The following is a 15,415-nucleotide window of genomic DNA, read 5'->3' on the forward strand; positions in this document are numbered from 1 at the left end:
CAAGAAATTATGGTGATGATCACGTGGTAAACATTAACCCTTCCCTAGGTTCACACTCAAAGGCTTAGTCAATTTAGGTGTGTGTAATTAAGTCTTTTTAATTTGCAGGCAGGCTTCTAACCTGAGTAGGTTTAGTTCTCTGTGGTGCTATTTTAATTTCTCCTGCTGGGTTTTTTTGTTTTGTTTTTGGCTGTTTCTCATTGTGATTAGCTGATTGTTTTATTAGAGAGGCGTTTTATCATTGCTCTGCTTTGAGAATATTTTGGCTGAAAGGCAGATTACAGAATAAATTGATATTTTCTAGATAAATCATAGCAACAACACCCCCCATCCCGTTTTCTATAGGTGCCTCCAAACAAACAAAAGCTTCAGAATCAGAAGATATGCAAAATTTCAAGGAGAAAATTTGCTGGATTTTACACGTGCAGGAGTAGCCCAACCGTAAGTGAACTCAAGATGCTGCCTTGTACAGTCAGACCATTGGTCCTCCACAATTTCTCAGCAACTCCTTAGTATCTTTAAAAAGCCAACTTTGTTGTCTCTTCATTCATGTGACACATCGGCCACAAACATATATAAAAAAGCTGCGCCTGCCCTCTCTCCTCTGTGCCACTGACCGGATTCCATATAAGCCTTGACCCAGCTAGAATGACTTTGAAGCCATCAGCCAGAAAGGTCTTTAGACTTGCTCATCATCCCGACTCTTCCCCAGCTGGGTTTATTTTTTACTGTGCCAGCCAAGTCCTTCTCCCCGATTCTGCAAATGTTCTGCTCTCTTGCACCTTCATTCCTCAGGGAAGGTCCAGCCACAACAGCTGCGTCCTGCCCTCCACTGCCTGAGGTAGGACGTCTCTGAATACCAGTTATTGGAGCTCACTAATGTGCAAAGGTCCCGCTTTCTGGATTTGCAGAAGCGCCTGTTTGGCCACCGTGAAGAAGTGGCCTCTGGGCCCACCCAGGGGAGCTCTTCTGAGTTTCTTAAGGCGGTTAAACCATGAGCTACATCATAGCTCGCTATCCCCACTTTTCTCTGCAGCTCAAGATGCTCATCAGTGCCCTGGTAACTGCGAGCATGGAGGGCAAAGTGAGGACGGAGCCAGGCATGACATTTGCTGCTTGCCAATGCACGGCCGAAGCACCTGCCACAGGCAATGGGGGGAAGGCTCTGATTGGTGGCAAGGCAGTTTCCCCAGCAGGTGTTTGGGGGAGGTGGGTGGGGGTCTGGCTCCGATTCTGACCCCAGCAGAAGCAAAGAATCAATGCTCCCCTGTGCCGTGCTTATGGGCCAGATCCAGCTCTCTTCTTCACCAACTACCCACTCTTAAAAGCAGCCAAGCAAAGGCAAATGGTACGATGAGGATCATGCCCAGCTTGGCACTGAGTCTCCAATTCAGAAGGGCGGACTGGCCAGCCCCAAGGCTTTGAAGTAATGCACTGACCGATTGACTCTTTCCCACCTGGCAGAGAATAACCCAAAATGATAGCATCCAGTAGACAAAACGATAGATCGGAGGTGCATCTGAGTAAAGGCACAGGCACACTGTGGAAATCAACCAGTCCTTTTAAAAAAAGTGTTTCAAGGTGCTGTAGCTTTGCAAAGGTCTGCTTAAGCAGGCTTAGTTAGCCCCAAGGCTGAATTGAGTTACGGTCCTGAGGGTTAAAACAGCTTGGAAACTAGTGCGGTTCAGCAGCAGGAGTGGATACCCAGTGAGGGAAGCTGCAGATTCCCGTTTCCTTGGACGTTTGCAAGGAATAGCCATCTGTCAGGAACACTCCAGGCATAGAGCGTTCTGGCTCCAAGTTCTAAGAAACCACTTGCTGTGTTGCTTCCAGCCAGAAGAGCTGCTTCACATGTCACAATTTCAACCAGCAGGCGATACTACACCTCCACGAAAAATGGGAGCTTACAAAGTGCATTCTTGTCTTTGCACCAGGAACTCGCAACAGAACAGTGAGCCGCAACTGAGACCCTCGCAAGCACACTTCCCCAGGGACTGGGGGAGGTGAACCAGGCATCTCACATGAAACCCAGATGCGACAGTTCTTCTGACACCCGCCTGCTGCATAAGCCCAGACAAGTTGCCAGCTCTTCACCCATCTGTTGCATTGCACAAGCGCAGAAGTTGTGCTCAGACCCCCGGTTACTTGCACCCACAAATGGAAGGAGTGCTGCTCCATAACTGCTAAAAGTGACAACAGAAATTGCCAGCAGGTGCAGTCAGGTCACCCGTGTCCTAAAATGAACCCTGGTGCTTCATCAATCCGGCCAGAAACACAATCCATTTGCCAGCAATTCACAGTGGCACATTTTTAATGAGTACGCAGACGTAAGGGTAATTCTCCTATTTGCAATAAATCTCTCCCCCCCCCCCCCGCAAGCAAATCTCAATTGCAAGATCTGACCATCCTTTGCCCAGAAGATGCATCTGTGCCAACAGTGGCCGAAGGAAAACAAGACCTCTTTTACCATCTCACAGGAAGGCCAACATGGCCCACAATAACCACCTCTACAACCTGGCAGGTGAGAAATCCCCAAATTTCAGACCCACAGTATAATCCGGGGGGGGGAGGACTTGGGGTGCCACCACCCACCCATCTTTCAGAGACATCTGCCTGGCTGCTGTTGGGTCCAGGAAGACCCTCTGACCCAGAGTCCACTCTAAACACAAATGCTCCCCAATCACCCAGACCGAACCCTTCCCCCCACCCAGAAGAATCCCCTATGCACTCCCTTGAACCCATTGCCTCTACTTCCCAAAGCATATTATGGGCAACATCTCCTCTGGGTGACCCTGCCCAGCCTAGGCTTGCCATATCCACCCACCCCACTTTACCAAAAGTTATCTGCCAGTGCCAAGTCAATCTAAGGATGCTCCAGCAAATTGGGTACCAGATGAATGGGTGGGCAGCGCATCTTCCCAGCTCCTCCTCCTCCTCCCTCCGTCTCCCCCCCCCCATGAAGGAGGTGTGTCCAGCTGCCCCCTCTTCCTCCCACGTTCCCCCTCACCCCGATCTGGCACTCACCCTTGACGGCTTCTCCTCGGTTGAGCTGGATCTCGCCCTCGCCCTGCGGCGTGTAGCTCTTGACGGCGATGAACTTGCGGCCGGGCACGGCGCTGTACAGCTTCCTCTTGGGCCCTCGCAGCGGGGCCGGCGCGGCGTGCGGGGTGGGCTCCACGCCCGGACCGGCCCCCGGCGCGCCCCCCGGCCCGCTCCCGCTCCCGCTGGGGCTGTAAACGAAAATATACGTTACGGTGGTGTTGCCCGGCGGTGGCGGCGTCTGCTGCTGCTGCTGCGGGAGCGCCATGGCCGCCCCGAGGGAGCCCTCCTTGGATCGGGGCCCGCCCGGGAAGAAGGCAGGAGGAGCGCAGAGGGAGGGCTCGGCGAGCGAGGGGAGGGGGCTGGTCGGGGCTCAGCGCATCCCGGGCAGCGGCGCCACCAGCCTCCGCCGGGGCCGCCGCCACGAGACGGGGCCCGCCGTTCGTCGTCCGCCCGGGGCGCCGCCGGGCCAGCGAGGCTGCGGCCGGGCGCTGCGTCCGCCTCCGCGCTCCGCCGCCTCCGCCCAGGGCAGCGCCATGGCTCGGCCGGCCCCGCGCCCCGCGCCGGCCCCTGCTTCGCGCCGCCCGGCTCAGCTCGCCCGCCGACGGCGCCCGGCGCCCGCCGACTCCGCTGCGCCCCCGCGCCGCGCCCGCCGCTGCGCCTCCCGCCGCCACATGGCGACGACGGGGCGGCTCGGCCACCGACAAACCCCGGCCGGCTCTGGCGGAGCCCGGTGGTGCGGATGCTGCTGATGCCGGGATGCTGCAGGTGCTGCCGCCGCCGCCGCCAAGCGGCTCCTCCTCTTCCTCCGGCGGGAGGCGGGGACCCACCCGGGCCGGACCCCTCCCTGCCTGCCGACGGGAGTCGGAGGAGCGTAGCGTGGCGACGGACCCCGCCGGGTCATCTAGTCCAACCCCCGGCAAAGCAGGGATGCGCCAGCGTTGGCGCTGCCTTCTGCCCGCGCTCCCAAGGCAATGGGGCTCTGAACACACATGTCCCCTCCCTCCGTGGTTTTATGGGCAGCCAGGACCTCGCCCCCCGGCTGAACGAAGCTGGCAACCCCGGGAGACGCGTTGGCATTCTGCAGACCCTCCCTTCCATGGGTGCCAACGCCCTGGGTGCCCGAGCACCCACAAAATTCCCCATGAAGAAGGGCACCCACAAATTTCGGAGCCAGGGGCATGCACGCTGCGTGGCACCCACGGCCCCGGGCACCCATGGTCACGGGCCCAAGCGGGCACTCCTGCTCCTTTCCTCCCACCCCCCCTTTCTTGCCTGCCTGGCTCGCCCTTCCCAGCCCCTCTGGAGCTGCTCTCGAGTGTCCGCGGCTGAACGCGGCCGGCCGGCTTTGCCCACCGAAGACCCTCCTTCTCCACCTCGAAGCCGCCCCCTCCCCTCCCCGGCACGACCAGGGCTGCAAGGGTTTTTAGCGGGGAAAGGAGGGAAAGGCTTCAAAAGGAACGCAGCAGGCAGGCTTTCAACAGGTGGAGCTTTCTCTCCTGGCAACGGGAGCTGGCACCTGTTGGATTATTCCTGCTGGTGCTGGAGGCGGATGAGCGCCCATCTCCGCAAGACAGAAGCCGCGGCTGGGGACGGGGAGGCGGATTCCGCCCCATAGAAGCTCCCTCCTCGGTCCTCCCCCCCACCCCACGTTATTCCTGATAATTTTATCATTCCCCGCCATGACCCAAGGCCTCCTCAAAGCTGCCTCAGGACACAGAAAATGGTGAAGTGACAGTAAAGGCAGAGCATGTGCAGAGTGCTTTTAATAAAAATAATAAAAATAAATTTTTATTTGTACCCCACCCTCGCCGGTTGGAGCCGGGCTCAGGGCAGCTAACAACATAAATCAGGAAAAGATGCTCAGCTACAGGAACACAGTATTTGGGCTGAAATGAAACTCCTCCAAGCCAGAGGGCAATACTCCCAGGTTGGCAGGCGCTTACAGACTCCACCCCCCCAACACATCTCCCTTTCCTGCCTCCTCAGCTTCCCCCCACCCAAGACCTTTCCTGCCTAGTTCCTTCTCGCTTCCTGCCCTCTATGCCCAAGAAAAAGGATTTAGACTAAGAGGACAATTAGAGGCAGTTCCATCTAGTGGTTATCATGTCGGAACAGGACCTAGGAGACCAGGGTTCGAATCCCCACTTGGCCACAAAGCTCCCTGGGGGTGACCATAGGCCAGTCACTGCCTCTCAGCTGAGCCTTCCGCATAGGGTCGTTGTGGGGATTAAATGAGGAGTGGAAGAGTTTCTTGGATGTAATAATAGCATGCTGTACATTGAAAGAGAACTACCATATATGGAAACGATGTACCGTTGGTATCTAACTTCTACTAGATTGGCAAAAATGTACAGAATTGCTACCAATATATGTTGGAAATGTAAAGAGAAAGAAGGCACTTTCCACCACATGTGGTGGATGTGCAAAATAACAAAAACATTCTGGGAAATGATATATAATGAATCAAAGAAATACCAAGGGAGCAGAAAAGACTTTCTATGTGTGTGACAACAGCTGCAAGGATGCTTCCCCCTCAGAGATGGAAGGAAGACAAAGTTCAAACCAGAGAAGAATGGATACTCAAGATGATGGACTATGCTGAAATGGCTAAATTGACCGGGAGAATCAGAAACCAAGAAAACAAGAAATTTAATAAAGAATGGGGAAAGTTTATAGATTACCTTATAAAGCACTGTAAAAGTTTAAAAACGTTAACAGGACCGATATCACACTTGTAATGTATGAATTTTATGGTTAAAACAGGATATAAACAAAAATTTGGATAAATGTTATAAGATGGAGCGGGAAAAGATTTGCAATGGAAACCATGGCGGGGCAAGGGGAGGTCTAAGGATTCAAGGAATCCTATAAATGTATAAAATTGATTTTATTTGAATGTAAATGATATATGAAAAAAACTGAAATGTGTGTGTGTGTGAATGAGATGTAATAATAGCAACGAGCCAGGCCAGTTAGAGAGCAGAAAGCTGGACAGCCCCCTTTCTGGGATGCAGGAAGCTATGGCTCTGCCCAAGTGTTACCTCTTGGCACCCCTTCCAGTGCCCACCCTGACCCTAAATGGGCTCCCAGCTTCAGAGATGGAACCGAGCAAGCGGTAACACAATGATGGAGGAGCAAGCACCCACAAGTGTGTCCTCCCCTCTCCAGTAATTTGCAACAGAGGGAGCTGCCTCCTACTGAGTCAGACCACTGCTCCACCTAGCTCCATACAGTATGCACTGGCCGGCAGTAGCAGCTCTCCAGGGTTTCAGAAATATCGACTGTTTGACACACAGCTGGGTGAAGGGAGCCTCCCGGGAAATGAGGGAGGGTTTTCCATGAAAACTTAAGCCCCACAAATCTCCGTTTGGTTGAAATCAACCACTGTCTCCTCCCTGAAATTCCAAGAGGAGGACGCATTCCTGCAATGCACCATCTCTTTTTACAGCCCTTGGCAAGCCCTTGCAAGAAAGGTTAGAAACAATAATAAAAGGTTTCTCCAGCTGTGTTCAAACGAAGAGAAAGAGCAAGCAAGTGGTAGTAGGTCCTCTGCATGGAGAAGACTGGAAAATGTTACTGGCTGGCAACTTTGCCTCTTGTCTTCACCCAAAAGGAAAGTGGTGCCCAACCTGGTGATAACCGAACAAGTGGTCTAGGGGGGAGCTGCAGCCCAAGATGGGGGTGGGGGAAATGTGGTAAGGGAGCACCTTGTTGTCGTTTAGTCGTGTCCGACTCTTCGTGACCCCATGGACCAGAGCATGCCAGGCCCTCCTGTCTTCCACCACCTCCCACAGTTTGGTCAAGCTCATGCTGGTAGCTTCAAGAACACTGTCCAACCATCTCATCCTCTGTCGTTTTCTTCTCCTTGTGCCCTTCATCTTTCCCAACACCAGGGTCTTTCCCAGGGAGTCTTCTCTTCTCATGAGGTGGCCAAAACCTTGGAGCCTCAGCTTCAGGATCTGTCCTTCCAGTGAGCACTCAGGGCTGATTTCCTTCAGAATGGAGAGGTTTGATCTTCTTGCAGTCCATGGGACTCTCAAGTGTCTCCTCCAGCACCAGAATTCAAAAGCATTCAATTATTCAGTGATCAGCCTTCTTTATGGTCCAGCTCTCACTTCCATACATCACTACTGGGAAAACAATAGTTTTAGGAGCACCTAGCTACTTTAAATGAATTCAAATCTCCAGGGCCTGATAAACTGCACCCAAGTGTACCAAAGGAGCTTGCGGGTGTAATCTCAGAGCCTCTGTCTATAATCTTTGAGAATTATTGGAGAACAGGTGAGGTCCCTGAAGACTGGAGGTGGGCAACAGTTGTCCCCACCTTCAAAGGGGGGGGAGAGGACTCAGGTAAAAAAAACTACTAAAGGAGAGTCCATCACTTTCCGAGGGAGTTTGTTCCACTGTCGAGATATTAAAAAAAGGTAAAGGACCCGTGGACGGTTAAGTTCAGTCAAGGTGACTATGAGGTTGCAGTGCTCATCTCGCTTTTCAGGCGGAGGGAGCCGGTGTTTGTCCACAGACAGCTTTCCAGGTCATGTGGCCAGCAGGACTAAACTGCTTCTGGTGCAATGGGACACCATGACAGAAACCAGAGCGCACAGAAACGCCGTTTACCTTCCCGCTGCAGTGGTACCTATTTATCTACTTACACTGGTGTGCTTTCAAACTGCTAGGTTGGCAGGAGCTGAGACAGAGCAATGAGAGCTCACCCCGTCGCGGGGATTCGAACTGCTGACCTTCCGATCGGCAAGCCCAAGAGGCTCAGTGGTTTAGACCACAGCACCACTCGCGCCCCCTGGTAGACATATAAATAACTGTCTCTGAGGATGTGCAGAGTTTAGTCCCTACGTATCCGAGAGGAGGATGGAGAGTGGCTAAGAGGTGGAATTTCCAAGCAAGGCTGAGTCCACACTGCAGCCTCTCACTTGGAAACTGAGGGATTGTTTGGGGGGGGGTCTCTCTGCCGGCAAGCCCCCAAAGCTTGCCATTCCTCCTCCTCCAGCTTCTTGCCCTTCTCTGCTTAGTCATGCTAGGTGAGAAGAAGCAGGAGCAAAAGTACAAGAAGGGGAGCCAGCACAGCATCTGAATGCTAATGGAGTCTCTCTCCCCCCCCCTCTGCCCCCCCAGCTGCAGGGGAAAGAGGAAGAAGATGGCAGGCTGAAGAGGGGAGGAGGAAGGTGGTGACCCCCCCCAGCTTTGTGCTCTGGAAGCCAGACAACCCCTTCCACGAATCTCGAGTAAGTAGATTTTGCAAAGTCATTCTAGCTCCACGTTTGCATTTTGGGTGGCAGGTTTTGAAATGAGTGGCATTGGTAAGGTTTACTTGAAAGCAGGTTTCTTCAATAACCCCAGGTTGGGGAGGGGGGGTGTTGCTTGGGAAATGAGACCAAAGTGTCATTTCCTTAGCTTCTCTCTTTGTTTCAAGGCAGCCATACCTTGGGTTGAATATGTTTCATGTTGAGTGCATTCGAGTTGCACTCCGCGGCAACCCGGAAGTAACAGAGCGCGTTACTTCCGGGTTTCGCCGCTCGCGCATGCGCAGATGCTCAAAATGATGTCACGCATTTGCGCAGAAGTGGCGAAAAGCGATGCGAGCATGCGCAGACGTGCCATCGCTGGTTACGTTTGCTTCTGGATGTGAACGGGGCTCCAGAACGGATCCTGTTCGTATCCAGAGGTACCACCGTATTTTCATTGTGGTGGTTGTTAAGGTCTTGACCGACAGCTGTGGCCGAGTGGCCCTTTCCCAGTGATAACTTGCAATCAGATTCTGCTATGACATTGACTGGGTTGTACATTGCATTCCTTTTATCCGAGGGCCGTCGTTTTGGGTGTTCCAAGTAGAAACATGAATTTTAATTCCATTCTTCAGGCCCTGCAAAAGCCGAAACGGTATGGATTTCATTTGTATTCCTGTATGTATCGACTTCTAAGCAGTTTGATGGAGATGGTGGTATTATTGACGCATTTTTGGCCGCTGACAAAGACTTATATGAGTTAAAATGCATTTGGGTTTTCAATATTATTCTTCATATAACATATTATATGGGCATGCCGCTTCACTGAATTTCTTCACTTTTCATTGTTAGTTTGTGGATCATCCCTAGGCATTTCTTATACATTTTATTCATTCCTATTAAATGTGATTCTGTGACTTGTAGTTGTTCTCTTAACTTCTGGGTTTGTTGTATCTTCAAGGCCAAGGCCACTATTGTTGTTGTTGTTTAGTCGTTTAGTTGTGTCCGACTCTTCATGACCCCCTGGACCAGAGCACGCCAGGCCCTCCTGTCTTCCACTGCCTCCCGCAGTTGGGTCAAACTCATGCTGGTAGCTTCAAGAACACTGTCCAACCATCTTGTCCTCTGTCGTCCCCTTCTCCTTGTGCCCTCCATCTTTCCCAACATCAGAGTCTTTTCCAGGGAGTCTTCTCGTCTCATGAGGTGGCCAAAGTCTTGGAGCCTCAGCTTCAGGATCTGTCCTTCCAGTGAGCACTCAGGGCTGATTTCCTTCAGAATGGAGAGGTTTGATCTTCTTGCAATCCATGGGACTCTCAAGAGTCTCCTCCAGCACCATAATTCAAAAGCACCCATTCTTTGGCGATCAGCCTTCTTTATGGTCCAGCTCTCACTTCCATACATCACTACTGGGAAAACCAGAGCTTTAACTGTATGGACCTTTGTTGGCAAGGTGATGTCTCTGCTTTTTAGGATGCTGTCTATGTTTGTCATTGCTTTCCTCCCAAGAAGCAGGCATCTTTTAATTTCGTGACTGCTGTCACCATCTGCAGTGATCATGGAGCCCAAGAAAGTAAAATCTCTCACTGCCTCCATTTCTTCAAGGCCACTGTTACTGAATTTTATTGACTGAATTTGCACCCCACCTTTTCCTTGAAGGAGCTCGAGGTGGTTTTGTGGTTCTACCCACTCCTCCATTTAACCTGCGCAGCAATCCTGGGCGGTAGATTAGGCTGGGAGGCAGCGACTGGCGCCCAAGGCCACCCCAGTGAGCTTCATGGCAAGAGTGAGGATTTCAACCCTGGTCCCCCAGATGATAGCCTGACACTCTTAACCATTACACCACTGCTGCCTGCATAAGCTTGACAGAATAGAAAAGTTTCCAGCAGGCATTTAAAGGTTGGCGCAGAAGGAGCCTGCTGAATCTCTATTGGCAGAGAGTTCCACAGGACTAGGCTGATGGTACTAAAGACCTGGTCTCTTCCTGTTGTTGTCAAACAAGCCTCACCAACAACATTCCTGCAGGTGATCTAAGTGATCAAGCTGGGATATAAGGGCTCAAGTGGTCCATTAGTTGGATCCTGAACCTTCGTTGTTGAACAAAACAAGAACGACACAACTTAGCGTAGTGCTTGATTTACGTAGAAGTATAAATAAATAAATTGTTGTTGTTGTTGTTGTTATCACAACTGCCCCCTAAGGGCACCCCAGTGAGCTTCATGGCTGAGTGAGGGGATTTGAACCCTAGTCTCTGCCATGTGCTAGTCCAACACTCTAGCCACTACACCACACTGCCTCTCTCTAGCCATTTCACAAGCTCGGGGTTCGATGCATCTTCTTCTCCCCCAAATAAAAATCCAGGACTGCTGCAAGTAAAGACTTAGGTGTAGATCAGACAGCTACTAAAGTTGCAAGTCCTCACTACTGTACTTCCTTTACTTATTAAAATACCGAAGCAATAAAACAATGCGATTAAGAATAAAATAGAGCACACTTGAAAACATGCGAAACAGTCGCATGCTCTTGCACCTCATAGGTTTGATGGCAGCTGTAGTCCAAGAAAGCACAGCTGGTGGGAAACATCTGTAGGGCAGCCGGTTGCCCAAGGATGCCCTGTGCAGCGCGAAAGAAACTTTCCGGGTCCTAGTGGGGAATACCTGAAGCGAAAAGAGTTAATCTAGAGGTCGGAAGATCCTATCACAGCTAAAGGGAATTATTTGGGGGCTCCTGGCTGTGAAGGGAGGCAGCTCTGAGTTAGCTGCCTGACACAGATTTTGCATCTGGCCTCAATTCCAGCCTCCCTGGGTCAGCCTGAGGCCCTCCCTAGGGCATCGCCGCTTCTGGCTTTGCTACGAAGCTGAAGCCGCCAGAGAAGACCTGCTTTGCTTAAAAATAAATAAATGCAGATTAGTCACTCTTAAGGCACTGGCAAAAATTGCTCTTAGACGTACGTTAACTGTTTAAGTGAAGTACGGCATGCTCAGGTCGAGAGCAGCAGTGGGAAAACTCTGTGGTTTGAGTAACTGTGCCGTATTTCTTAGAAGCAGCAGGGAGAAAACCCTCCGCAGCTCTGCTCAGAATCACCTTGGTGTTTGTGAGTTTTTCACAACGTCCAAGTCTTCTCCTGGCCTGCGGTGTTGGCACACCCATGCTGATGGTGCCACACTCGGGCTTGCCACCACTCTGGAGTCTGCTTTGGTGCCAGATGGGCACCAACGGGCAAATAGTGCGATTCTCAACACGTCCTGCCCTCCCACTTCCCCGTTCATCCCAGGCTCGGGATAGTTTTGTAAACCCCATGCCCATTTAAAAAGCTCACTCAGTTTCAGAGCAATCAACGGGCCTTTCATCAGCAAGAGTAAAAGGTTTGGCACAGAAGCTCACAATTTGGCTGGCTCGTTTGCCCAGCTTGTCATGTTCAGCTGTGCTGCCTATTGACCAAAGAGAGCCGCAGATCCCAGAATCTTTTCTCTGGCTTGGAACGTTAAATGGGGCTCTGTGCAGGTGCGTTCAGCATGCTATAATCTCATGGGCAGGAGTTTGCTTTCGCAAGTACCAAGACCTTCAGTGTCTGCCCCTCCCAAGCAGCTGGCTTTGGGCACCTGGCCCACAAAGGCTGAAGGCACATGGAATCATAGAACTGTAGAGCTGGAAGGGACCCCGAGGGTCATCTAGTCCAACCCCCTGAAACACATCATTCAATGTTTAATATTAAGAGCTAGAGAAGAAATTCTGGGGGCAAAGAGCCCTCATCAGAACACCTGAGCCTTCAGGTTGTAGCCTTATTGGAGTTCACCGATTGGGTCTGCGTTGCTCCGGGACAGGAGGAAGGAAGTCAAAATGACACCGAGTTGGTTCAAAGAAAGAGTTTATTCTGCTCTCCGGATAGCAGAAGGCACTTGCGTGATCAAGTCTACAGCAAGTCCAAAGAAATGACAGGTTTCATGCAGTTTATATATCCTCCAGGCACCCTCTCACTCCTCCCCTAGGAGCCCAACCACATTGGCGTACGTACACAGGTTGACATCACATATGTTCCTGCTCTGGTACTCTCAACCATAAAAGGATCTTCCTTCCTGCACTCCTGACCATAAAAGGATATTCCTGTTCCTACTCCTATCTTGGAGCAAGAGGTCACTACTTCCGAGAACATGCTCTGGCGTTAGTCCCAGACTTGGGTGTCTGCGTCATTTGTGGTCAGGACATAAGATATGTCTGTGTCTGTTCTACTGGTAAAGTCAAGGCCAGTCTTGCTGTCAAACTGATAAGGGAGAGAGCTGTGTTCTTGTTTTGCATTTGCTCAACGACTAAAGTTTATGCATTTTAGCTAAGGAGAAATGGGGATTTTGGTGCAGCAGTAAAAACTGCCTGCACAGTCAGTTTTGGGGTTTGGGAAACCCATTCCTTCAAGGTCACGGGCCCAGCCAGTCCAACATCCCATTCACACAGTGGCAGACTAGATGCCTGTTGAGTCAATACACAATTTAGCCGAGTGTTATAGGCTGGACACATGTGCCCGCCAGATCAGGAAACAATGAGCTCACGTGCCAACTTTTGCCAGCCCAGGGACCTCCAGATGTTGGTGGACCATGGCTCACATCCTTCTTGGCTGGGACAGAAGTCTAGCAACATCTGGAGGGCTCCACGCTGGGGAAGACCAGGCATAGACAAACTCCAGCCCTCCAGATTTTTATTCATTCATTCATTCATTCATACATACTCTGCCCATCTGGGCAGCTTCCAACAAAATATTAAAATACCGTAATGCATCAAACATTAAAAGCTTCCCTAAACAGGGCTGCCTTCAGATGTCTTCTAAAAGTCTGGTAGTTGTTCTTCTCTTTGACATCTGATGGGAGGGCGTTCCACAGGGCGGGTGCCACTACCGAGAAGGCCCTCTGCCTGGTTCCCTGTAACTTGGCTTCTCGCAGGGAGGGAACCGCCAGAAGGCCCTTGGTACTGGACCTCAGTGTCCGGGTAGAACAATGTTTGGGACTACAATTCCCATCATCCCTAGCTAACAGGACCAGTGGTCATCTGGAGGGCTGGAGTTTGCCTGTGCCTGGGGAAGACTGTTCTAGTCCATCCTTAGCAAGAATGTGATGCTTCCTTACGTGTTGGCCGATGGCACAAGGGACAGAGAGCAGGCAAACCCTCTGGAGAAAGGAAGAATGGGATGAGGGAGGGGAACCCATCCAGACAGGCTGGTCTCAGTGGACAAATAAGGTCTGTCTAGTCACCATTGAATCTTCTGAGGCAAAAGGTTTTAGAGAGCAGCAGAGTTTAGGGAAGATATGATTCTTTAGCTGCGATTCCTGCCTTGGACCAGATGGGCCCTTGGAGGAGTCCTTCCAACTCCACAATTCTATGATCCCATGTAATTTCTCCAGCTTCAAATCTGGGGAAGAGGGAGGGGAAGACACAGGGGATTTTTTTTTTTCAGGGGCGAAAGGGAGTTGCCGTCGCGACAAGGGAAAGAAAAGCACTCCCACCTGCGAGGGGAGAGCAGGTGATGGTGATGCCGGAGGGTTGCAAGGATGCTGGAGACCAAGGCAAAGATGGTTGCTGGAGGCAACGTGGGTTGTTAAGGAAGAGGCTTCAACTCAAGGTCTCCCAGGTAACATTTGGCGAGAACAGAGAAAGCAACTGCTCACTAGATCTAAAGGGGTTAGGAGGAGATGTAAGCAAGGAAGGAAGGCTGAGGGGAATCTTCCCAAAGGCCATTCGGCAAAGGATAAAGGCACACAGGGGTGGGCAGAAATCTCATGCCATAAAGATTTTTTAAAAAATAAGAAGCTCAGATAACATACTTTAGGGACAGAAGTTCCTGTGTCCAGACTGAGCACTAAAGTGTGCTGCCTCTCCTCCAGGTCAGAGACTCTTACCCACACTTTTGCTTGAGCCATATTCTGACAAGACAGAAGTACTGTTTTGGGGGGACAGGAGGCGGGCAGGTGTGGAGGATTCCCTGGTCCTGAATGGGGTAACTGTGCCCCTGAAGGACCAGGTGCGCAGCCTGGGGGTCATTTTGGACTCACAGCTGTCCATGGAGGTGCAGGCCAATTCTGTGTCCAGGGCAGCTGTCTACCAGCTCCATCTGGTACGTAGGCTGAGACCTTAACTGCCTGTGGACTGTCTCGCCAGAGTGGTGCATGCTTTGGTTATCTCCCGCTTGAACTACTGCAATGCACTCTACGTGGGGCTACCTTTGAAGGTGGCCCAGAAACAACAACTAATCCAGAATGCAGCAGCTAGACTGGTGACTGGGGGCGGCCGCCGAGACCACCTAACACCGTTATTGAAAGACCTACATTGGCTCCCAGTACGTTTCCGAGCACAATTCAAAGGGCTGGTGTTGACTTCTAAAGCCCTAAACGGCCTCGGCCCAGTTTACCTGAAGGAGCTTCTCCACCCCCATCACTCTGCCCGGACACTGAGGTCCAGCGCCAAGGGCCTTCTGGCAGTTGCCTCATTGCGAGAAGCAAAGCTACAGGGAAGCTACAGGGAACCAAGCAGAGGGCCTTCTCAGTAGTGGCACCCTCCCTGTGGAACGCCCTCCCTTCCGATGTGAAAGAGATAAACAACTACCTGACATTTAGAAGACATCTGAAGGTAGCCTTGTCAGGGAAGTTTTTAATGTGTGACATTTTAGTGTATTTTTAATCTTTGTTGGAAGCTGCCCAGAGTGGCTGGGGAAACCCAGCCAGATGGGTGGGGTACAAATAATAAATTATTATTATTATTATTATTATTATTATTATTATTATTATTATTATTATTATTATTATCATCATCCTGACCATATACAGTGGTACCTTGGGTTAAGAACTTTCTGACCATAAACAGTGGTACCTTGGGTTAAGAACGTTCTGGAGGTCTGTTCTTAACCTGAAACTGTTCTTAACCTGAAGCACCACTTTAGCTAATGGGGCCTCCTGCTGCCGCCGCGCGATTTCTGTTCTCATTTTGAAGGAAAGTTCTTAACCTGAGGTACTATTTCTGGGTTAGCGGAGTCTGTAACCTGAAGCGTATGTAACCTGAAGCGTATGTAACCTGAGGTACCACTGTACTTGTTGAACTGAAGCTTCATTAAGTAAAATCCCTCTGTGGATCTTACGTGCATCCGATAAGATTTG

At 51.1% G+C, this 15,415-nt stretch overlaps 1 protein-coding gene across 11 annotated transcripts in view; it reads right to left on the bottom strand.

Annotated features, from left to right (window-relative positions):
- SHANK3 (SH3 and multiple ankyrin repeat domains 3) overlaps positions 1-15,415 on the bottom strand; it is a 455,788-nt gene that overhangs the window by 176,760 nt on the left and 263,613 nt on the right. For all 11 annotated transcript variants that reach the window (XR_014223665.1, XR_014223666.1, XM_082238697.1 and 8 more), the window contains one exon: positions 3,025-3,230. Coding sequence is in view for 9 of the 11 variants with exons in the window: in XM_082238697.1 (XP_082094823.1) it covers positions 3,025-3,230 (206 nt within the window). In the remaining 2 variants the exon portion in view is untranslated. The remainder of the gene's footprint in view (positions 1-3,024; positions 3,231-15,415) is intronic.

Source organism: Podarcis vaucheri (assembly GCF_965113315.1).
Source record: "Podarcis vaucheri genome assembly, chromosome: 10".
NCBI lineage: Eukaryota > Metazoa > Chordata > Lepidosauria > Squamata > Lacertidae > Podarcis > Podarcis vaucheri.